The sequence below is a fragment of the Hemibagrus wyckioides genome, linkage group LG09, assembly GCF_019097595.1.
Source record: "Hemibagrus wyckioides isolate EC202008001 linkage group LG09, SWU_Hwy_1.0, whole genome shotgun sequence".
Classification (NCBI taxonomy): domain Eukaryota; kingdom Metazoa; phylum Chordata; class Actinopteri; order Siluriformes; family Bagridae; genus Hemibagrus; species Hemibagrus wyckioides.
The window spans coordinates 8157464-8183627 of NC_080718.1; the positions used below are offsets into that span (position 1 = coordinate 8157464).

The window sequence follows — 26164 nt, forward strand, 5'->3', positions numbered from 1 at the left end:
TCATTCTTACCCTATGATGGGGTGTTTGAAGCCCAGTTTGGTGGTCACATCATTTATCTCCTTCTCAAGCCAAGCCTGTGGTCGGATCAGATATTTGACAAACTGAGACACCCACCAGACAGAGGGGTCCCCATGCAGCCGTTGTAGACGCTCAGACAGATCCTCTGGAATAGCCAGTGGCAGGTAGGGGGGCCGTGGATGGAGGCTATCCACAATAGGCAACTCAATCACTTGCACGGCCTGATCGTTATTTTCACCTGCACAAAGAAATTTACAGGCAATCCTGAAATTCAAGACTGCATTCAGGAAATACTGGCTAACAAAAGCCATTTTATTTTTGAATCAAACTTCTGGCTACTCATATTGTATGCTTTAGTTTAATATACAGGTCCATGGCCCATCTAATATCTTCCTATTACTGCACTATTTCTGAATTTGTGGTCCCTGTACAGTTTTACAAACATCTCTGCATATAGTACTTGTATTACATCCAAATAAGTAAATTAAATCATGATCTGAATTGAGAAAAGAACTGAAACAAATCACTGCATTTGTGGAGCTCCACATATGAACAATAAAAAATAATTTTAGAGAAAAAATTAGCATCCTGATATAGTGATCTCACACGCAATTTCAAGTGGACACTGCATTTGCTCTTAATCAAATAAATACCAAATAAGCTGTGAATGGTCTCATGCCACAGGACCTGAGTAAAATCTTGGTATTTTCTGATTTTTCAAGTGTAGGCTATTTGTTGGTACCTTGAATAGAAAATGCTACAGCTTTCTCTTACAAAGCTTTATAGTAATGGGCCAGCTTTCCAATTAGTATTTGGGACTCAAATGCTTAAATACTTAAATGCTCATGCCCAAACTCAGGCATTCACTCAGGCACACCAGCTTGCGTGCCTTTCCACACCATGCATTCACTCAGATGTCGATGGTGGAGTGGCTGGCCGAAATTATGTCTCAAGGTGCCCTCATGTCTGTGTTACCTACTGGCTCTCCCTTGAAGTTATTCTGTCATAGCTAGTCTTGCCAGTCCTTGATTGCAACTCTTACACAATATACACTGTCTTTAACTATTACATGACTATAAGCATACCTAATTATCTGTGTTTCTCCCTTACTCTCTCCCTCCATCCCTTTCTGTTGAGCTACACATGCTAATTCAGAGATACCAGTGACCTTGACCACTTCTGCACACCCTGATGCCATACTTCTTAACACTTGCTGCTACCGAGGATAGCCCCACATGAATTGCCTAAGGATAGACTAGATTACTGTAGATAGTAGGGATGCAACAATACAGTTAACCCACGGTTCAATACGTACTACGTTTTTTTAACCACGGTTTTCGATTCCGTTCGGTTGGCTTGGCAAATTATTTTTTCCCATTATTCTTTGCTTAGGTGACAGGAACAGCAATTCTCTTTATTTTACTTAAATGCAAAAATCAACTTGTACACATTCATAGTGTACTGAAAATAGTGAGATTAACACTTATATGACTTTCTTACAGAGGACAGGTTTGGAGTACAGCACTCTTTTTCCTCAAACCGCTATGTAATGAACAGTAAGGGTGAGATAACTCTCTGCTGCCCGCGAGGTCCAACTATCTGTTATTAGAGCAAGGCTTTTCACTTTAGCCAATTCATTTTCGATTTGGCATGTTTTTTGAGGTCGGGAAAAAAGGATGTTTCGGTAGTATGTACCGCGGTTCCAGCACTTTTGCCAAAAGCCCACATCACCGATCACAGAAAACGGCTGCAAATCTTTAGCAATTACTATATTATAATTATTTTTGGTGTCTCTCGGAACCAGTTAGGTATGAATGCTGGAAGGAATCAGATAGAGACTGTTTCTTTTTGGATGCCCGTGTTACCTGCTCTGCCATCTTGCTTCCAGGTGCGGTCATATTGGAAGTATTTCCATTTGAGTAGCTAACTCTTGTGTAACAGTGCTTAAACATAGACATACAGTACAGACAAACACAAACAGGCGGTTCAGAGAGTAATAAAACGCATGGTTATTATTATTTTAAGGAAGAACCAAAAAAATGCAGTTCACATACGCGTATCGAACCATGGAGGTCGTACCAAACGGCTCAATATTATATTGAGTATTGTGGCATCCCTAGTAGATGAGTACAACCCAAATGAGTAGGGAGTCCCTTTTGAGGTACCTGGTTCAAGATTTCTTCCTAATATCCTCTCAAGAATGTTTTCTTTGCTACCATTACCTCTGGCTTGCTCATTAGGGTTACATTTCTGTAAAGCTGCATTGTGATGTTAAAAGCATTGTTAATAGTGCTATACAAATACAACCAAATTGAATGAAGTCTAGGCTGAAAACATTTGTTTAGTAAAACCTTATTTCAATAGTTTTTACTTACGTAAAAAAGCAGAAGTGTTTTGATTAACTGGAATGTATGGATGCTGCTTTCAACAAAATAGGCTTTAAATTAAAGTTAATGAATTCAGAAATAACTCAGATCCTTAAATACATACGTTTCTCATAAGCTTACAAGTTCCTGGTTACAGAATTTGATATACTATAGCCACAGAAAGGAAATTAGTTCTATAGGATGGGATTTTGCTAAAAGGGGTTCTTCCTTGATAGTCACCTCTGGCAAATTAAATTAAATTGAAACCTCTATACAAAGAAATCTGAATTGAAACTCCAGAGCTGTTGATTATTGCAGATGGTATTTACCAGACCAGTGTCCAGTAGAGGCTCCACTGCGGTCAGTACATGTTTCACTGACAGGTTTAAAGACGGTTTCCCAGCCCCCGGTGGCATAGCGCCAGTTTTGTGACTCCAAGATAAGTGTCCGTTGGGTGCCATAGGCGATCATGAAGCAGTAGACCACGTGATGCAGCTGGCAGCCATAACCACAGCCCTTATTGATGTTGCACACCAGCTTGCGTGCCTTTCCACAGTCTGGTGGGTTCTGGACAGGGATACACACAAACAATTGTATATGTACATTCCCAAAACAGAAATTGGATTGCAAAATTCCCTCAAAAGAATTTTATTCAATTACAGATTTAGATTGTTAAATTTAATTTTATTTACATATTTACACATACAGTAATCCCCCATTTATCATGTGGGTTACGTTCCAAAACCACCCGTGATAAACGAAAATGCGCTATACACGGACGCCACCCCCAAATGCTTTTTTTATTGTTTAAGCCGTAAATGACCCTCCCACATTCTTTAAACACACACAGAAAACATTTGCAAGCATATAGTAAGATGAATTTTGGGTAAATTCGTAGAAATATCACATTTATAGTGACTACTGTAGGTATGTTCCTTGCCAGAAGCCTTAGAAGGGTGTTTGGGTGACATAATAGGGCTTGCAGAAAACGAAACACTCGGGACAGTGACGCGCTAAGAACTGGGATGCTGGAGAATTCTGCTTCCCTTTCCCAAACTGCACGTATAGCCAGCAGCCAATCACAACTGTGAGTAAATGAATGGGGCATTCCGATTGGCCAGACTCGTTCCTCCAGCCGTACTCAGCTGTATTCAGCACCCCCGCACCGTGCTTTCCTAAACAACGCTACGTGTTCTTTGTCTCTTGAGTAAATACGCTGAACAGTATTTTATATATTATTAACATTTTACTTCATTTTAATTAATGTTTATATTTTGTAATTAGTAATTATGTTTTTATTAATAAATTACCTTATGTCAACATAAAAACAATTCACTATAAGGTTTGCGGATACCATGATATACCGGGAAAATCCGCCAAAAAAATTAATTATGTTCCAAATAAAAAAACCGGAACTGCCATATACCGGCACCACGATAAATGAGCCGCGATATAGAGGGGGATTACTGTATTTTTGTATTGTTAAGCTGAAAATGTTATATAGCCTGGATTTTAAATGACTGCACACTTTGTTGATGTTTTTTGATGTTTGTTTTTTGATGACACTTTGTGCATCAAAACACATCATGCACCAGATTCAAAATCAGTAACACAATTATATTAGGCAATTATAGCTGACAATTTAATGCAGAGTAAACAAATTATAAATTAGACCAGGATAAACATAAGGAAAGTGAACACTTGCCTATTCCCAACCACACCACCAGAGGGCACCCTCTTCTGAATATTGAGCTCTATTCTGTGGTTTTGTTTCTCACATTCTGTTCACACTGCAATAACAAGCACATGAACTTGATCCTAGTTTTTAAGTTGCTGGTATTTTTGCTACATTGATTTGTGCCTGGTATCTTGAAATTTTTACACATAAATCATGAGTAAACTTATTATAATCACTATTATTATTATTGTTATTACTATGGATTTCTCCACCAAAAGCAACTTCCACAATGGATTACCACTCCTCATTGACTGAGTGTATAGTTTTAAACCCTGATGCTGGGTCTAGCCTGTGCAAGCTACCCGCAAGAGACTGATTTTATTTAGGCAAGGTAAAATGTATGCCGCTGATTATTCTCTTACATTTCATACACTGGCTGCAGAAAATGGATGGAATGAGCCCATTCATATTCATAAGAGACATGGATGGAAAACTGCTTTCATCAGCAATGCTGGGCACCTTGTGATGCCATGTGGGCTGGTCATGGGAACACTGACAGCACACTGAAGTTCTCAGGGAGTTCCTGCACACATGTAATTCTGTACATAGAAAACTTGATTTATTCCCACAAAGAGTCTGAAAACATATCCGTTATGTAAATTCTAAAATTACATCTAAATGATCTCTCACTGCACTGAACACCGAAGCTCCTATGAGGCACCCATAGGTCTCTTGAATCCTTTCCCAAATTAACACTGACCATGGTCCCATATTACTGTTGACTATCACTGTTTCACCAAAGTCACAGGGATATGCCACCGTATTTACCATTGTTGACAGACTTTCCAAAGCCTGCTATCTCCTGACCTCATCTTCCCCTGACCAAGCACCCCAGATCCTTAAGAAACAACAAAGATCCTATTCTGAGAGGTCTTGTAACAATGTAACTAAGATGTTCTGTCAAACCACAGAGTCCAATTCACCTCCCAGGTCTGGAAGGCATTTTGTAAAAAAAATATAAAAAAATGTATAAAAATAAAAAAATAAAACATAAAAAAGAATGTTAACGTCCGGGTACAACCTATAGTCAAGTGGGCAGACAGTGAGGCTAAACCAGGACATTTGGATGTTCCTGCAAAGTTACTGCCACAATCATCAGTAGAAATAGAGTAAAAACCTGCCCTGGGCCGAGTACATGCAAAATTGGATATGGGGGCTGCTTCTTGTAAAATACTGAGCACCCTTTTTACTTCCTGTTCATACCACTATAAAACACACAAACATAATTGTGAAGACTTAGAGTCTGCTTTGAGTCATATTTTTGTGGTTAGCCTTTCTGTGTATTGACATGACCTGGTGTAGATTTCTGCCTTTTACTTACCAGTGTTCTGGCCAGACTTCATCTACTGCATTAAGTTTAGTCTATGGTTCTCAACATTGCCCATTTCTTGTGCTTTTTCAAAATAGCATGAACAGCACATCATGAAAACCCAATCTGCATTAAAATCTTTGCCTGGGAGAGACCTTGCTGATGCAGTAAAACTACCTTGTGCCTTCTGGTTGTTCCCAGTCCTGCCATGGTGTGTAACCTGTGACATGAAACTGTCTTCCACAACCACACCTGAGTAGCAGAGTTTGGCTGTTCCTCACCCAGTTTTTAGCCTCCTACACAGCTGTTTCTGTTTCAAAGAAATTACTGTCTTCCAACTACACATTAATGATCATTAGCACCTGCTTGGTATAACTGGTTAGTCATACACCTGACTCTGGTCCTACAAAATCCCAGACTGTGTGCAAGTTTTTAGTCAATAGTCTAATCACATGATTTCAGTGATTCATACAAATAATCAGGAAGGAAAAATGACTTCACAAGATCATCTGGCAACATAAGAGAATCGGCTCTCACAGAGCACAACCAGTGCCCAGATTCTACTTTCCCATTCAACGTGGCACAACAACAAATCACTATGAAAAGTAATATTGACAGCACCAAACAACAGACTAGCCAGTTACATGTTGTGTTTCACATTGCCAAAATGGCATTCCAGGTCACCAGTTCAGAGGAATAATTGATTTATTGAGGGCATTAAGGGCTCCTGGCCAGGAAAATGCTCAGATAGGTTCATACAAATGTACAAGACAATTAATTCATTCTCCAATCATTCCGCGATTAGGATGAATTACATCTGTGAGCTGACAGGGACCCTAACTGATGAACACATGACCAGTTTGAAACAGTTATGCACTGTGTGTTGGCTGTCTTTGCACAAAGTGGTGCAGTGTAAAAGCAAATGGCCTGCTCTGCTGATGGAAATGAAAAAGTGAAAGGAAATACCCAATTCAAAGGTGTTCTGATGCAGATTCAGCAGTGCTCTTTCGTTGCCCTTACTCACACATTGGCTGATGTCCAGTTGAGTTTGTTTTTTTTTTGGCAGCATCAGACCCATTATGAAAGCATCTACTGCAGGTCTTACACAGCTGAAAAATGAACTTGGCCCAGAGAAGGTGGAATTCCAAAATGATCTCCAAGATAGAAGGTATAAAATTTGGAAGTGACACATCTAAACGAAAGGTCCATTAAGGCTCATAGCAACGTACAATCAAAATACATTCAGCATCTCATCAATGCTTTACGAGACTATTTTATTTATATTGATATTTTGTTGATTTTACTTTTATATTACTAAATTAATAAACAAAAATTTTCATAATAATTTCGGATTAAAAAACATGAACGTATAAATTGCCACGAAATTAGCTGTAAACACTTTTGCAGGATTTTGTGGGTCTGTGAAAAATTTGCAGATGAAAATTACTTAGGTTCCAATAAAAATTTCGCAGATCAGTGAAGTCATGAATCGTGAGACGCGGATCTGCGAGGTCTTACTGCATATAGTCGCAGGGAAGGAAAAAATTGCAATTCTTTGTTTTTGATATTGTTTCTAACAGGAAGTGTTTTGCTAACCTAATTAATGCTGCCATATGAAAGGGTTCTTTCCTAGCCACATTTCCATGAAGGAAATACTTGTTAGGTCTTTCTTGTTTAGTTCATGATCATAAACAATAAATATGCTTAGAGAGGCCTGTAGGCCACATCATGAAGCTCTTGTTTTTTTCTTGTTATGTTTTTTTTTAGATCTCTGAGCTCTCCATATGTAAACACTCCTCACTTTAAAGTGAGATGGCCTCATAAAACATTCTAGATTAATGAACAGCAACAAATGGTTTCTGAATGTCTAATAATAAAATGCAATAACTTTCTTAGATTTTGTTTATGTTTAATAATTCATACATTCCACATGTTTACCATTTCATATAAAGATTGTATGAGTATGTATGTGAAATTTTACCTGTAGGTATGTTATCCTGTTTTGCACTAGGTCAGAGAGGTCTTTGGCCTCCTTCTCTCTCCAGTCTCCAGCTCCATCTGCCTGGCTCAGATGGTACAAGTCTGTCATGATGGACCTGAATGGAAAAACAGTACATACAATATAATTGCTGGGAAGGACCAGACCATGGTGCATCTATCTATCTCTCTGGAAAAAAATAAGAGACCACTGCAAAATAATCAGTTTCTTATGGTTTTTTTTTCTTACAGGTGCATGTATTGGTGAGATGAACAGTTTTGTTTCATTTTTTTGTGAACTGCTGACAATATTTCTCCTAAATTCAAAATATAACTATTGTTATTTAGAGTGTATGTTTAAAGGAAATGACAACACATCAAAATAACCCAAGATCATGCAGTATTTGCAGAGCTTTAATAACTCAAATAAAACAAAATGCAAATAATATATCAACAAATTGTGTTAATGCTTTGGCTAAATAACATTTAAAAAAAATCAGTATTTGGTGGAATAACCCCGATTTGAATGCATTTTGGCTCCATGCTCTCCACCAGTTTTTCACATTGCTGTTGGGTAACTTTATACCACTCTTTTTACAAAAAAGCAAACAGCTCAGCTTTGGTTGATGTTTTGTGACCATCCATCTTCCTTTTGATGACATTCCAGAGGTTTGTATGTGACATTCAGAGCTGTATGTATGTGTGTATATATATATATATATATATATATATATAAATATATATATATATATATATATATATATATATATATATATATATATATACACACACACACACACACAAACACACACACACTACTCACAAAAAGTTAAGGATATTCGGCTTTCGGGTGAAATTTCTGGATGCACCTAAAATGCACTATAACCTTTACAGGTGAACTTAATTTGACCTTCTCTACACTTTTGAATGCACATGTCCAACTGTTCAGTGTTTCAGTACTTTTTTCATAACTTGCTGTTCTCTAACAAGGTGCTTAACGGCAAAATTCACAACTGGTGTTTGATCCATAAATCGACCAATAAATTTTCTGGTTCAATTAGAATTAGAATTGGTATTTAAACAGTCCTCTTCATTATGCTGTTTACATTTTGACATCATGAGACCAAGACGACACCTAACAATTGATCAACAGTACCTCGCCATTGCGAGGCTTCAAACAGGATGTTCTCAGAGGGAAGTGGCCACTGAGCTTAGAGTGTCACAGAGTGTCATCAGCAGGTTGCGACAGAGATACAGAGAGACTGGAAGAGTCACAGAAAGGCAAAGAAGTGGACGTCCTTTGGCCACATCCCATGTTGATGACCGCTTCATTGTGAACAGTGTCCTGCGTAACCGGATGATGAATGCCACTCAACTCCAGGCACATTTAAGGAAGGTGAGAGGCACCTAAGTGTCACGTCACACCATTCAAAAGCGTTTACATCAGCCTGGTCTGCGTGCTAGACGACCTGCAAAGGTACCTGACCACATATATATATATTTGGAATTTGCAAGGGAGTACCAAACATGGAACACTGAAAGGTGAAAGAAAGCTTTATTCTCTGATGAGAAAAAAATTTAACTTGGATGGTCCTGAAGGCTTCCAACATTACTGGCATGACAAGAAGATCCCACTTAAAATGTTTTCTACATGGCACAGTGGAGGAGGCGCCATCATGATCTGGGGTGCTATTTCCTTCAATGGGAAAATGGAGCTTCAGGTTGTGTAGGGGTGTCAAATGGCGGCTGGCGAAGTGGACATGTTGCAGAGGGCATCCCTCTTGACTGAGGGCCCTCGTCTGTTGTCCTGTTGAACAACCCAGTAATAACTGGGTTGTTCAACAGGACAACACAGCAGTTCACAACGTCCATCTGATGAAGGACTTCTTCCCGGAGAATAAAGCCATCTTTTGGGCCATCCTGCCCCCCTGATCTAAATCCTATTTAGAACGTTTGGGGATGGATGGCAAGGGAAGTTTACAAAAATGGACATCAGTTCCAGACTGTGGATGCCCTTTGTAAAACCATCTTTACCACATGGAACAACGTTTCCCGACATATAAGCCCGACAATACTTGTGAATTGTATTTTGCATTTTGTGTATGTATATATGTATATATTTGACAAACACCTCTCACGGTGGCCCAAGTCTTGCAGCAGCATGTCAATGTGTTTCTGTAGTTCTCCTGTCTCTATGTGGCCCAGTTTCTTCACCTCACTGTGCACAAAGTACCACAATTCTCGTACCCCATTCTCAATCATTCTCCGTAACTCCTCCTGTTTTCTCCCTGGACCTGAACACAAACAAATGACATTCTGAAATTTAAAAAAGCAGAGTTCATGAAGTAACAAACAAAACATCTGTTTTGTCAGTGCTTTGTTTGATCACAAATTTAGATCACATCATTAGATCACAAATACATTTTGTATATTGTAATAGAAGTTGCACCCTAATATGAGTTCACATTCATGGGAATCGTGGTACAATTCCAGTGCAACTGAATTCAGACCAACTCCTATAGATGGTGTCAGATTTGGTGCCACAGGGTGCTTCCCGACCCAATAACAGCTTCTACATTACCAATTTTAAGCAAAGCTTATTCTAAATTGGTAGACTAAAACTGCCAGTATGAAAGCATAGATCAGTTAGCTGGATCAGTATTGGTATTGAGACGTAGCCATCCAATATTGCATTCTTAAAGTGGAATGCAAATGACATGATTGTCTAGATCTATTGTGAAAATGGGGTAACAGGCAAAATGGGGTAACGCTTCCTGACCGCTGAGAACGTTACCCGATTTTCAAAATATAAATAGCTGTTTATTGCCTAAATATCAACTGTGTATGACTTGATTTCTATAAAGAAATAATTAACCTCAAGTGACCGACCAAAAAAAACAACTAAAATAATAGAAATAATTTTATTGACTTTAGACCAACAGGATACTTGCAGCCATTGAGACAGTGATAAACCCTACTCTAGACAATTCTTAAGAATGATCCACAACACACCAGCAAATCAAGGTGTTGAAACTGGTTTTTGAACCAGTCAATCCAGTGCTAATTTAGTGGGCACTATGTAAAGAATTACATTAATTCAACCATGAAGACCTGAAAAAACAATTGACCCTTTCCAAATACTGTTTAAAGAAGAGTTCTTTGATTTTTGAAATGGTTTCAAGAACTTGATAGCAAAGGGGTTTTTTTTACTGATAAAATGAGGCTTTGCATATTACGAGATCGATCCTAGGTGACTTCATAAACTAGCAATGTGGTTGAAAGGGACAAAATGAATCCAACTTTTTTTTTTTTATCTTCCAGATAAACAATAACTAAGGAAAGTAGTAGATGGCATGTATCACCATCATCAAAATTCAGGCTTTTAGTAAAATATGCACTAAGCATATAGTGCATATAATAGTGGAACAATCCCACCATATCTGTGATATGTTAATTTTGGTGGTAAAAGACAACAACTCCAGTATGTCAAATTAGATTATAACCTCTTTTAAAAGTGGTTACTAATCTACTGCACATAGGAGAAAGTGTGTTAGTGTGTTATTAATAAATAAATAAATATATATATATATCTAATATATATATATATATATATATATATATATATATATATATATATATATATATATATATATATATATATATATATATATATCTATGTATGTATGTATGTATAATGTGTGGTTTCTCACCATCAACAGGTAGGCTGCGGTAAGAATTGATCTGTTCTTTGGCTCTATGTAACTGCTCTTCCAGGATGTGAAGTTTCCCTGCAGCTCCATTGTCTGCATCAGCTTTACCCTCTGGCAGCCTGATAGAGAGAAGAAAGAGGCATTACATTAATTCAGCCTAACACTGCACTGCACCACTGTTAAATGTGGTGATACTTGGCCCCAAAGCAACACCGTAGCACACAGTCACAAACACAAAACCTCAGTCTTAAAGTATGACTTACTGACTCAGTACACTCTTTCTGATTAACCAGTCGCTGTAGGACTGTTTCTGTTTAAAAGAAAATACATTTGTAAACTTTAGGTAATTTACTACTTGTACCCATGACCAATGAGCAGTCCAACCCTTCAGTGAGCCCCTTTAATTTCTTGGACAGGATCATATGAATGAGAAACACACAGACATGTGAGGACAGCTAGCTGACTTTGATTATCGCATGGATGTTGGCACCAGAAGAACAATTAACCCTGTGAGTATTATTATATTATGTATACTGTATGTATGTATGTATGTATACTGAACAAAATTATAAACGCAACACTTTTGTTTTTGCCCCCATTTTTCATGAGCTCAACTCAAAGATCTAAGACTTTTTCTATGTACACAAAAGGCCTATTTCTCTCAAATAATGTTCACAAATCTGTCTAAATCTGTGAAAATGAACATTCATTTCACGGGCAACAGCTCTGGTGGACATTCCTGCAGTCATCATGCCAATTGCACACTCCCTCAAAACTTGTGACATCTGTGGCATTGTGCTGTGTGATAAAACTGCACATTTTAGAGTGGCCTTCTGTTGTGGCTAGCCAGACACACCTGTGCAATAATCATGCTGTCTAATCAGCATCTGGATATGCCACACCTGTGAGGTGGATGAATTATCTCGGCAAAGGAGAAGTGCTCACTAACACAGATTTAGACAGAATTGTGAACATTATTTTAGAGAAATAGGCCTTTTGTGTACATAGAAAAAGTCTTAGATCTTTGAGTTCAGCTCATGAAAAATGGGGGCAAAAATAAGTGTTGCGTTCATAATTATGTTCAGTGTATGTATTTGTAAATATATATACACACACACACACACACCACAGCACACAGTCATATACATGTGCATATGTTGCTGACAATTATTGCAAGTCATGCTAATGTAACATATCTTCACGGAATATCGTGTAATTATCTTTCTCTGTTGTTCCCTATTGTTCTACAGACCACTACTACAGATGTCATTACCACAAATAACTTTGCTGCATATGACAACAGAAACAGTAAAATTCAGTAAAACAGTAAAATAGTAAAATTCATACTGAAACTTCACTACATTCACAAAGAACTGTCTCTAGAATTTACACAGAATGGTGAGAACAACATAACATTGAGTGACAGAGTTTTGTAAGTGCCTTGTTGACATGAAAGGTCAGAGAAGGATGGTGCAGAAGGACATGGTACATCATACAATCACTCTTTACAACTGTGGTTAGCAGAAAAGCAGCTCAGCATGCACAAAACATCCAACCTTAAGGAGATTGTGCTGCAACAGCAGAAGGCCACACTGGGTTCCACTCCTGTCAGCCAAGAACAGAAATCTGGGGTTATCAGAGGTACAGGCTCATCAAAACTGGAAAGCTGATGATCGGGGTAAAAATCACCAACAACCAAGACTTTGCTTTTAAGATGTGCATAAATTGTAAAAGATAATAATAATAATAATAATAATAATAATAATAATAATAATAATAATAATAATAAAAAAATCAAGTGTGTCATGAGAATAGTTAGTAGATCTATTATTGCTCCTTTAGCACTGGTTTCTTGTTGTTGATGGATTTTTATGCAGTTTATCTATAAGAAAAAAAAACTACTTTTGCATTTCCCTTGCGCTCAGAATGAGTGCATTTTTTAGAGATTTGTGCAACACTTTTTTATGCATTAATTAAGTGATAATCTTGGATAGACATTGTTACAGTCAGGTCCATAAAAAAAGGGAAAACACAGAAATGATCAAAAATTACTGTTACAGAATTAACATTTGTATAAAAGCCCTTTTTAATGCTGATAAAGTGTTCATAGCCCAAATATTCAATACTGTTATAAAATCCTTAGCTCTTTTATTCTGAACATCATCTATGAGGAAATTCAAATCTCTAGCTATACCAATTTTAGTACAGCTAATCGACAAGCTAGCAAGAGATGCAGTAGTACAATCAGAAGATGGAGGTGCGGATGGCTGCCTTGGTGTGTTGGTGTGCTTTGTTTTGTCTTGTTTGTTAAAACAGTTTTTTTGTTGAGAAAATGAACATCAGAGCTAGTCCTAATGGATTTACTTCCCACCATCAACAAATTTACTGGGCATTCTGATCAAAGGCACGCTTGCCTGTGCACACCGGTGGACAGGGAAACACGCTGGAAACATGCAAGCTAACATGCAGGACGCACAGCATGTGCTTGCCAACCAAATACTGTGTGTGGAGCACACGTACCCGGATTCATTATTTTCCTTGTTATTGTTATTTTCCTTGGCAACAATAACATATAGGAACTCCCCAAATACAGACAATCTATGAAATGCCTGACCATAGAGGAGAACATTCTGGGTCACTTATTCCTGAATATAGGCAGAAATTAAAGGACATCAAAGGACCAGGGAGGTTGTGGAGGTATCAGACAGCTAAGGCATGTGAAGGAAGCTGTGTTCAAGAGTGGGGGCAGAATCAGGTTTAAGCATTAAGTTTAGCAAGGCAGTGAAAGAAACTAAACAGCTGAGAAACTACTACAGCAATTAGCCAATGACTGTGTTTCTGTCTGGAAAGGGCTAGGACAGATCACAAACTGCATACCTAAACCCCCCACTCTGATCACAACCTGCTTCTGGTCAACAGCCTGAACAAGTTCTGTTGTCATTTTGAATGTCAATGGGACAGTCCTGTCACCACCATCCACAACACCAGCCATCAAATTCAGCTCCAGCCCATCAGATTCACCACCCCCACCACAACAGTGGTTCGGGCCTATTCCATTCCTCCCCCACTATAAGAACTCCCCCCATCCTAAAGAAAAATGTCACAGGGTCTCCAAGAGACAGAGCCCACACAAAGCAACTGGACTCGGTCTCTCCACTCACTTTAAAGTACTGTGCTGATCAGCAGTCTTCAGTTTTTACAAACATCTTTAACACCTGTAGAAAAAAGCTTAAAAACTGGAAAAAATTATACATACTAGCTAGTTATATTTACTTGAAAATTAATATTTTTAATAGAAAGGGTAAACGTACCTGTTAGGGACACTGAGACATTTTTAGAGCACAAGACATGGATTTCATAAGGAAGAGTTAAGTTAAAATAAAATATTAATCTCTCATACAATAATATGTAACATAGTTTCAAATGAATATGGAAGTATGGAAATTGGTTAAGACATCAAGAAGGATAATTAATTTTATACTTAAATATATATAAAATCTGAGCTCAAATGGTTCTTAATGGGTACGTGAGCACACTCACACACACCTTTCAGTATGTGCCTATTCTTAAGCTGTCTCAGTTAATGAATGACAGATATTTTATATGGAACCTTTATATGGAGCTATTAGATCTCTGAACAGGATGTACCAATGTACAAATATTTAAATAGGCAATATTTTTGGCAAAACTCTGTCTGAAGTTGAATTCAAGATTTTTTAAAAGTAAGAGAGAGAAGAGAGAATTTTTATTTTAGCCCAGTCACTTGGTGGGTTTGGCAAAAAAAAAAATCTGGGCTATATCCCTGTAGGTCTTGGCCATTTTCAGCTGAATGAAGTTTGTTTAGGGGCATTTTAGAGAAGGACAAACAAGCAACACACTGTTCAAATGCAAATCTGAATTATTGGATTTCCTCATTTAAATAGAAAATATCCAAAGTCATCGCCCCTGTCTTTTGAAACTCAAAAGAGTATTGGAGGAAATGCCCATTAAACCTAGGCCCTGTTAAGATTTCTTCCAATTCGAATAGGACCAAAAATTCCAGTTGATGAACCTGAATGGTTAATTCTTAGAGACATTATGGAAATTTTGAAACCAATTTCGCCAGTCCATTAGTTGTTACCTGGACTTCAAAATATATGAGCACAAACACAGAGTTATGGGAGTATTTTAACAGAGATATTGCACCCTAAATATAATTTCTTTGAGTACTATCCTAATTGGTACAGGAATTTGGTCTTCCGGTGGCTATGTGGACCATGTGTTTTTTAACATGTTGTGCAGCACACAAATTCTTTAAAAATCCTCCTGTTTTTGCTCTTGCAGTGAAACACCAACTGTTGATGGCTTTTCATTTTCATAATTCTAAAACTTTTTAAACCAGCTCTGTTTCACATGTGTCCAGTGTCCATTAGCATTTGCTACTTAATGATGTACAGCAGGAAATTCACAAAAAACAAAACTGAAATGAAACATCAGAATTGTTGTCAAATACTGTATAGGTATGGTGCGGTGAAGTGCAAAACAAAATAACAAATCCAAAAACAAAATAACAAAACTGAAAAATAATGAAAATAAAAATAACGAAAACAAAATAAATTGGAAAACACAACAAATCCAAAAACACAAGGACGATTCAAACAAACCGGAAAAGGTAGGAATAGTTTGCAAATGGAATTGTTACCGCTGATTGGATGAAACAGCTGTCACTCAGGATATACAATAAGAAGGAAATTGTGTATCTAACTTTATTTCTTGTACATGTGTGGAGTTTTGAATTTACCTTAACTCATTTTTTCGATAGTGCAACTTTAAATCTTTTAAAGAAAATCACTTCTGAGAATTTGGACAGGAAAGCATAGTAAGAGGCAAGATCTGTGTTGAGTTGTGATTTCTCCCACTTCTCGTCTTTGTCATATACAGGTGCATCTCAATAAATTAGAATATCATCGAAAAGTTGATTTATTTCAGTAATTCAATTCAAAAAGTGAAACTCATTATATAGATTCATTACACACAGACTGATGTATTTCAAGTGTTTATTTCTTTTAATTTTGATTACTAGGTTTTACAGCTAATGAAAACCCCAAATTCAGTATCTCAGAAAATTAGAATATTGTGAAAAGGTTCAATATAGGAGACTCATGGTGTCACACTTTAATCAGCTAATTGGCTCAAAACACCTGCAAAGCGTTTGTGAACCTTTAAATGCTCTCTCAGTCTGGTTCAGTAGGCTACACAATCATGTGGAAGACTGCTGACTTGAGAGCTGTCCAGAAGACGATCACTGACACCCTGCACATGGAGGGTAAGACACAAAAGGTCATTGCTAAAGAAGGTGGCTGTTCACAGAGAGCTCTTCCCAAGAACATTAATGGAAAGTTGAACGGAAGGAAACACTGTGGTAGAAAAGGGTGCACAAACAACAGCGATAACCGCAGCCTTGAGAAGATTGTGAAAAAGCCCATTCAAGAATTTGGGGAACCACTCTTGATCCAGAGACAACGTCAGAGGTAGGCTAAGGACAACAAGGACTAACATGGGCTAACATTGGCTAAGGACAAAAAGAACTGGACTGTTGCTTAGTGGGCCAAAGTCCTCTTTTCAGATGAAAGTAAATTTTGCATTTCATTTGGAAATCAAGGTCCCAGAGTCTGGAGGAAGAGAGAAGAGGCACAGAATCCATGTTGCTTGAGGTCCAGTGTAAAGTTTGCACAGTCACTGGTGGTTTGGGGAGCCATGTCATCTGCTGGTGTTGGTCCACTGTGTTTTATCAGGTTCAAAGTCAGCACAGAGGTTTTAGAGACTTAATCATTTATCTATACAGTAATACCTTGACTTATGAGTTTAATTCGTTCTGTGACCGAGCTCGTAACTCAATTTGCTCGTATATCAAATTATTATTATTATTATAAATTATTATTATAACAAATTATATTCTCCATTAAAATGAATTGAAATGCTATTAATCTGTTCCAGCCCCCCAAAAACCACACCAATTTTTTTTGTTACGTGTTTTTTAAATAAGAAAAATGTACTTTATAAATAACAAATAAGGTATAAAATAATAATAATACATAATAAAAGAGAATGTAAAGAAATAAACTGGTTTTATTAAGTGTATTTATGTTGAAGGTCAGACAAAGATGCTAGCAGAGGTGGAGGAGGGTGGCGGAGTTTTTCATTTCATGCTCTGTCGCTTAACTTACTCGCTACACACTTAATGCTACAATTAATTGCTAAATTTAACTTACACACTATGCTACACTTTATCGCTAAACTTAATTGCTACTTTTTTTTTCACTTCACTTAATCATCTTCTTCACTGACTTTTGCCTTTTTCGCCACACTTTCCTCGCTTTCAATAAAAACCTGTCCAAGGAGGTTTGTTTCTTCCTCCTTTTCAAAATGTTTGGAAAATGAGTGAGGAAGTGTCGTTACACAGCGCCAACGCACGAACTGGAGAGATAACCACGTGAACTGACCGCTCGCTGGGCTACCAAGTGGCGGGTGGCGTAAGCTCGCTCGCTCGTAACTCAGATCTCCGCTCGTATCTTAAAGCAAAAAAATCGACCGTGCGACAGCTCATATCTCAGAAAACTCGTAAGTTGATTCACTCACAAGTCAAAGGTTTCACTGTATAAACATACAACATATGAACAAACCATTAACCATTTACCTCATCTTATTCACCATACATCATTATGACAAGCCAAGGTGCCATTAAATACCTGCATTCAAGACAAACAATTTTTGCATCATTTTTAGTAAATATGGCTTAAAATAATTATGCTACACTTACGCAGATACATTTCAGTTACATTTCAGTTCCAGAAACAGAGGCAAATATTTCACCAAACATCATATACCAAAATTGTTACACCATTAGTAGAGCTCAAGTATTGACTTTAAGAGTGTTATGGTCTGAAATGCTCACTGTATAACAGTCTAAAAATATCGTGATTTCACAATATCACAGTATTAAATGACCACTTGAGGAAATACCAGCTGGTGGTAAAAACTTAAAGAAAACATAGGCCTATATTATGAAATCTTTAATAGTCTCTTTGCATATCCTTGTATAAATAACAAAACTAAATTGTTCAAATGTTTACGTAAACCAAACTGAAGCAAAAAATTCCCCCTGGACATGGAAGAAGCATGTCCATCACATGACAGAGAAAATTTTGTAAATTAAACATGTGTCAACAACTGCCAGACAGGCAACTCTTGCACACAATAACATGACCTGATAGAAAAGCCAGAGCATGTATCATAGGAAACCTGACACAAACAATTTTAATCTGTGCAGTGTGAGCCACAAATTGTGTCCTAGTGAACAGCATGCATAGTTAATTAAAACAATTTCTTAGTGTTTAATATATCTGGAAATATGCTATGGCAAAGAGCCTTTTCATGTAAAATAGGACTTGGTGCATGTTAGAAGCCATTAGAAAAAGTCAATGGTAACTGTCTACCCAAGACTAACTGAGCACAACTTTTAAAAGAACTGAAAGCGAAAAAAAACACAGAAAAAAGGCACAAGAAGTAAAGAAAGTTAAGAAAAGGCATTAACTAACCTGAGTGTCTCGGCCATGCGTCGTAGCTCCTCATTCTGATGTTTGAGTCTCTCAAGCTTTGCTAGGATTTTGGAGAGCTCACGGCTGGGATGCTCAGGCTGTTCACTGTCACGCACCAGATGCCCACCAATGTAGAACAGCAAAGTGCCCCATGCCAACAGCACAAGCATGATCCATCGCCATGAGCCTGTCCACGTCCGCATGTCTCTCTCTCTCCTCACAGCGCAGCACTCTTCTGCATTCTTGCTACCCACTGCTACACCACCAATATATATGTAGTCAACAGCAGAAATGGAAGACTGATGACCACAGAAATTCAAAAGGTCCTGAGGTCGATGTTCTGGATTATCCCAAAGTGGAGAGGACAGTCAATTTCAGTACTGTGTTGGTTCTTATCTTTTCCACATGTCTAGCATTTGTAGGCTCTACAGATCAGGACCCATGCATCAAATCCTGTTCAAACAAAACAGCATGTCAGAGGCATGGTTATAAGATATGTACCAATGCATGGATATATACTCAGGAAAAAACAGAATCATAAGTCTCATCTCACACTTCTGCTCTTTCTGAAGAAGGCAGTTCTGACTTCTCCAGTTCCACCAGTCCTTCAAGCATCATCAGTACTGGCAATACTAGTTTAAATAAGTGATTATATTTAGTGCTTGATTGATTTGGTATATAATGTAACTTTCTTTGCAAAATATTATGCTTTAATATGTGGCAGAAATATTCGCATCCTCAATATTTTGGATCCTGCTATATATCCAAGACCATTAATTACGGTGTAGGACACATCTAGACAATACAGTAATTCCGTACAGAAAGGTGGGTATTGCAGACTAATTTAGGTGGGTATTGTTTTTTTAAAAAAAAATCCCAGGTGAATTATGGCACAATTTGGGCATGACAGTTTCCTCCTCATAAGGAAGGTGAAAGGTCCAATGTGCTCATTTAATGTGCTAATGACATAAAACATAATGTGTAAAATACTATCTGGAAGCAATTTGCACTATCGGCATGTTCTAGTTGTTTTACGGAATGAAGAATGAAGCGTGTGTGTAAATGGTAGGGATTCGCAATTATTAAAATTTTCTAAACACCAACAACATTGCTTCTGTTAAATGTACAGTAGATATAAAAAGACTACACACCCCTGTGGAAAACAATAAAAATCATTTTAGGGAAAAAAAATGAAAAATAAAAAATGGATAATATCCTGATTTAATAAGTGTGCATACCCTTTTGTAATTAGGAATGTGGCAGTGTTCAAAATCAATCACATTCAAACTCATGTTAAATACTGATGAGTATATACCTTCTATCAGTTTAAGTGACAACATTTTAAAAAAGACAACAACATTTTAAAAAAGGCAAGTACTGTTTGCTCTTTGCATGTGACATCAATCTCCCAAATTTTTCATATGTTTGGGCTACTGGGGAGGGTGGCAATACAAAAGCTTTTTATAACCAAAGAAAAATCCATCCAAGCCTGGCTAAAGTTTGCAAAAAAAAAAACATCCAATCTCCCACAACCATGTTAAACATTTTGCCCAGTAAAATAGAGCACATCATTAAAAGAACACCATCCCCACACTGAAGCATGGGCATGGCAGCATCATGCTTGAGTTGGAAGTGGCTTTAATGAGGGTGGAGGAAATAATGATTAGCTCTAGATACCACTCAATTTTGCCATAAAATATTAAGACCTCTGCTAAAACACACAGGAATTTCACCTTCCAGCATGACAATGACCCAAAGCACACCCACAAATCAACAATCAAGGAATGGCTTCACCAAAACAAGATCAAGGTTTTGGAATAGCCCCGCCAGAGTCCAGGTCTAAATATTATCGAAAAATCTGTGGGGTGACCTGAAAAGGGCTGAGCATTGTAGATACCCAAACAATCTGACATGCTTTAGGAGAAAAGAATGGCAAAATATTGATAAGTCAAGTTGTGCCAAAATGATCGACTTTTACCCAAAATGACTGAACGCTATTCTCAGCTCAACTAACTATTACTTTAGGGGTCTGCACACTTACGCAACCCATTTTTTGTACATGTTTCTTTTTATCTTTTCTTCCCCTAAAATGATTCTTATTATTTTTCACTTAATATATAGCTTGCAATTTCACAATAAAGGTTTGTGTAGAATTTTCTGTAGAAAGGGGTGTGTAGAATTTTTATATCAACTGTATCAGGTTTGTCCAGTCATAATGACAATTTGCATTGGGGCCTCCTTTCCAGATAAAACAGCATTTGCGTCAATGTGAAATGTTTTCAAAATTGGAGAAAATTTGGAAATTTCATAAAATTAGGCTGAGGAAAATGGTGATATAACACAGCCAACCTGCACATTATCACAGCTGGTGATCAGGTTGTTAATCTGTGTTTAATTTTGTTTTGATTAAAAATTCCAGTATGTGGAGGTGCTAGAATTAATCCACACTGTACTGCTCCTGAATCTACTGCTCTAGTGCTACAATAGATCGAAGCCTTTATCTGTCACATATGCAGTCATGTGAAAAAATTAGGACAGCCCATGAAAGCCTGTGTTTTTTTAAATAGCTAAACATATGAGCATTTGATCTTCATTTTAACAATACTGAAAGATTCAGGTAAATAACTTAACAAATGAAACCAAAGAAAAGTCTTCTTTTTTAATGATCTGTAAAATGTCATTTTAAAAAATCCAACTTCTTGTGAGGAAAAAGTAAGGACACCCCCACATTTATTTGTACTTAAAATGGATAAAATGACCTACAGGTGTAGCACATCAGGTGCAAATTATTAGAACATTGTTACAGAGCATTTTGAAGGAGGCTTGCTATATTTAAACCTCAGATATAGCTTATAGCTTGGTTTGCTCTTAATTGTTGAAGTGAGAGGTATCACCACGGTGAGATCCAAAGGGCTCTCTGAGGCCTTCAGAATCAGTCATTCCATTGTCCAGAAAAATCATTTACAAGTGGAGAACATTTAACACAACTGCCAACATGGCCAGTTCTGGCTGTCCAGGCAAACTCACCCCAAGAGCAGACCGCAAGATGCTAAAAGACGTCTCCAAAAAACGTAAAATATCATCACAGAACCTACAGCAAGCTTTTGCAACAGTTTATGCCAAATTGCATGAATCTACAATCAGAAACTACACAACTTTAATTACTATTTGAGGGGTGCAAGAAGGAAACCTTTGCTGCCTAAAAAACATGAGGGCAAGACTGATGTTTCCCAAAGAGCATAGAGAGAAAGGCCAAGACTTCTGGAATAATGTGCCTTGGACAGATGAGTCTAAAATTGAATTATTTGGACACCATAACAGGGCATGTCTGGCATATGATATTTTGTTGTTTCCATGCAATTACATTACTTTCATCTACAGATACAAATTAAAACAAGATCAGAAATTGACATGTTGACATTTCTTAATAATGAACTGAATATTCAATGGGGTGTCCAAATTTTTTCACATGACTGTATATAACGGTACAGTAAAATTCTTTCTTCACTTTTAAGGATGGCAGGGTCAACTCTGATACAGCGTCCCAGAAGCAGTGAGAGTTTAGGGCCTTGTTCAGGGGCTCAACAGTGGCAGCTTGGCAGTGTTGGGGCTTGAACCCCGATCCTCAGACCCACTTGAGCCACCATTGCCCCACTATAAAACACTGTGTAGGGAGAGGGGCAACAGAGAAAGAGGAGAGTAACAAGTGTAACAATATAGAGTAGTTCCACCTCCTCATAAAGTCATGAGAATTTTAGGCAAACCATGGTCATGACAGTAAAAAAAAATCTATGAATTAAATGTGTCTCCTGAGCCAATTACAGACTTGCAAACTGGTAATTAAATGGGCGCAGCCTGAAATGCTTCCTAATGTGCCTTTCATATATTTTATTTTTAAATAATAATAAAAAAAAATAAAAAAAAACGACAGCAAAAGCACAAAAACTAAATTTAAGTTAAAGGAATCAAACGATACAATGATATAGAAAAAAAAATAGTGCACCTTCAACATTAGATCTTCAACATTTATTCTGCTTAATTCAGTAAGCTACTAAAGTAGGCACTAGTCATGATGAGATTACTTTATCCACCTCTCTTCTTACCCTGATGCACCCATCACTCTGGAACATGGTAAATCTTGACTCATTTGGCCAAATGACATTTTCCATTGCTCTATAGTCCAATCTTTATGCTCCCTAGCAAACTGAAGCTTTTTTTTTTCTTCAAAATTAGCCTCACTAATAAGTGATTTTCTTAAAGCTACACAATTGTAGCTTGGACAATTACTTTTACTATTGTCATTAGCTGTACAATTTTTTTTTAATTTTATGATTTGATTTCACCCAATGTTTAAGCGATGAAGATTTTTTTGACTACACTTATTGCTCAAATATGATTGTTCACCAATATCCTTCCAGGTTTTAATAATGGACTTGGACAGTTCTTAACCCAATTTTAGTAGTTTCAGGAAACACCATAATTGTTTTCTTTGCTTGATGCTTGAATTTGGCCCTTCTGAAACATAGAAATGAGAAGCTACTCATGGCATTAGTTAAAGTTAAATAAAATGTTGGTATGTAAAACATTTACAGTTATAGCAACAATATTTAGGATGGTTGTACATGTCAAATTACCATCCATATGAATGCCACATCTAAGGTTCATCTTTTGCCAGGTAGTCATCTTTTCCCCAGGTAGGCAATGCACATGCCACAAGAAAACATGATTTATCAGACCAGGTCACCTTCTTCCATTGTTCCATGGTGCAGGTCTGATGCTCAGTGTAGACGCTTTCAGTGTTATGTTATGGCTGATATGTGTCTGAATCAGGATCCTGTAGGAGATTCTGACTGACAAGGGCATTATGTCACACTATTCAAGCATTATGTATTATTAGGGATTAAATTGATCCACACTATTGTTTACTATATGCAAACAGATGGCCTAGTGGAGTGTTTTAATCAGACACTAAAAAACTGGATTCTAAGTTCATTCAATCGGACACACAAAATAAATGGCTAAGCCACAGTTATTTGCAGTAAGTTCCACAAGCCTTGTACTCCCCATTCAAATGTTGTATAGGTATAAGCCTCATGGTAAAATAAAGGTAGCTTATACCATATATAAACAGTAAAAGTTAATTAAGCCCACGCTCACCTGCCTGAAACACAAGCCTACAGAGGTTTTCCACTACATTCAGAAACCAGGTTGGGGGGGTTACAGCCTATAGTTCATTAACATGTTAAACCTATGTTTGAAGGAGTTCAAATCAGTCCTATCAGTCTTGTATGACATCTTTTTTTTAAAACACTGTCAGCATCTGTTTGTGTACAGCTCTCCAAAGCTCCCACTGTAGCATCTCGAAAGGGTTGACGTATAAACAAGCCATTTCAATGCCTTGATGATTACAGTAGTGATTGAATGTTTGTACGCCCTTTAAAATTTTTGATATTTCTGAATAAATGTAAACACCATCAGATTTGTCATAAAAGTAGACAAAGTGATCCCGATCAAACAAATGAGACAAAATATTTTACTTGGTCATTTATTTTTTGAGCTAAATGATCCAGTATTGCATATCTGTGAAAAGTATGTGATACCTTTGCTTTCAATATCTGGTGTGAACTCCTTGTTCAGCAATAACTGCAAGTAAATATTTCCGGTAACAACTGATCAGTCCTGGATCAGTCCATGAACACAAGGAATTTAGTGTTCATGATTTCCACTAAGGATCCTTCGATGTTCAGTGGAGAATGGTCGCCCTGTGCTCTCCTTAAGTCAACAACCATCTCTTTTATTTTATCAACATTCAGAGACAGGTTGTTGACTCTACACCAGGCTGTTAGCTGTTGCACCTCCTTTCTGTATGCTGACTTGTCTTTTCATCAGCAAACTTAATGTGGTTCGAGCTGTGCATTACTACACAGTCAGCAGAGTGAAACGCAGTGGGCTTAGAACACAGCCCTGAAGGGCCCCAGTGCTCATTGTGGTGGTGCTGGAGATGCTGCTTCCGATCCAGCCTGACTGAGGTCTCCCAGTCAGGAAGTCCAGCATCTCAGTCATGTTCACTTGCTGCCTAATATATCCCATCCACTAATAGGTGCCCTGATGAGGAGATAATCAGTGTTATTCACGTCACCTGTCATTGGTCATAATATTATGCCAGATCTGTGCATGTACAATGCAGCAGAATTTGGCTGACAAGTAAGTAATCATGTAATTTTAGTTTAAATTTAGTTAGATATGTTAGTTACTATGTTAGACTATGTTGCTTAAACTGGTTAAGTGGCTTACTGACAATTGATATATGAATAAGACATTCACTGTAGCCAACAGCATTAATACTAAAACTGCGGCAGTTAGCTTGCAACACTGCTACGGGCATGTTTGCACTAGGTCAAACTGTCTTTCTGTGCTTTTATTATGCCACCTTCACAAACACATTCTGAGGTCATGTTCACAGCTGCATAAAATTGCTTTAATTTCACCGTAAACACTTCAGCGAGTGGTATCACTACATGCTGCAAGTTGTCTTTTCTGGCAAAGAGAATTATGTTTATTGCACATGTACTATCAAGTTGTCTTTCGGAATTTTAAACAACACAGAAACAGAAAATGTGACATGTTGTTTGAGCATGCAACTTGTATGAACCAGTTGCATCTCTGAGCAGCTCCTTCAGTGACAGACTGTTACATCCTCAGTGTCTAAAGGAGATACAGAAGGTCTTTTCTCCTTACTGCTATTAGACTTTACAATCAGAGCTGCTCCCAGTGAACAATATGCTATAATACATATTGTTAATACTGATTTTTTTATACTGTGTTATAACTGTGAAATAACCAGTCATCATAATACACATTGCTGTGTATGATATTTTGAACTGTGCAATTACAATAATTTCAATTTTGTGCAATAACAACTATGCAATAACAACAAATTAAGATGTGCAATAACCTAGTTATTATTATTATAATATTATAACCTATGTTATTATTTTATAATTGTTTGTTTGATTTTGAAATTACTATTATTGTTATTATATTTTCTCTGTATTTATATAGATTTTCAATCTCTGCTTCATATTTGAACTTTTTTTCTTTTTTTCTTGCTGCTGTAACAAGGAAATTTCCCCACTGTGAGATGAATAAAGGTTTATCTGATCTAACCTAGTGAATTTAAAGCAACTTGCTATAAATCTAGAGAAGTAGCTTATAATTTTAGACTGTGATTTTCAGAAAGTGAGAAGTATTCCTCTACTGCTCAAGTTCTTTAATTAAGGGGAAAAGTGCCTTAAGTCATGATACACTTCTGTCGAATGACAAGAGCAAATGCCACCAGCACTATAGTGCTGCACAGAGGACAAAACAACCAAAAAATGGAGCAGGTTTTGTTTGAATTCATTGAGGAACATGATACACCACAACTGAATGTCCTTTTTTCACTCCAGGCAAGTAACTTTTATACATA

The 26164-nt window shown here is 37.3% G+C and overlaps 1 protein-coding gene across 3 annotated transcripts in view; it reads right to left on the reverse strand.

Annotated features, from left to right (window-relative positions):
* LOC131359749 (alpha-(1,6)-fucosyltransferase-like) overlaps positions 1-26164 on the reverse strand; it is a 41343-nt gene that overhangs the window by 12573 nt on the left and 2606 nt on the right. The window contains exons 2-8 of one of the 3 annotated variants that reach the window (XM_058399834.1): positions 19250-19328; positions 18697-19149; positions 11120-11238; positions 9541-9703; positions 7414-7528; positions 2715-2952; positions 11-257 (exon numbers count right to left, since the gene is read on the reverse strand). In XM_058399834.1, coding sequence (XP_058255817.1) covers positions 11-257; positions 2715-2952; positions 7414-7528; positions 9541-9703; positions 11120-11238; positions 18697-18899 — 1085 coding nt within the window. In that variant the 5' untranslated portion in view covers positions 18900-19149; positions 19250-19328. Of the gene's footprint in view, positions 1-10; positions 258-2714; positions 2953-7413; positions 7529-9540; positions 9704-11119; positions 11239-18696; positions 19150-19249; positions 19329-24296; positions 24802-26164 lie in introns of all 3 variants that reach the window. The other 2 variants (XM_058399833.1, XM_058399832.1) reach the window with 2 other exon arrangements.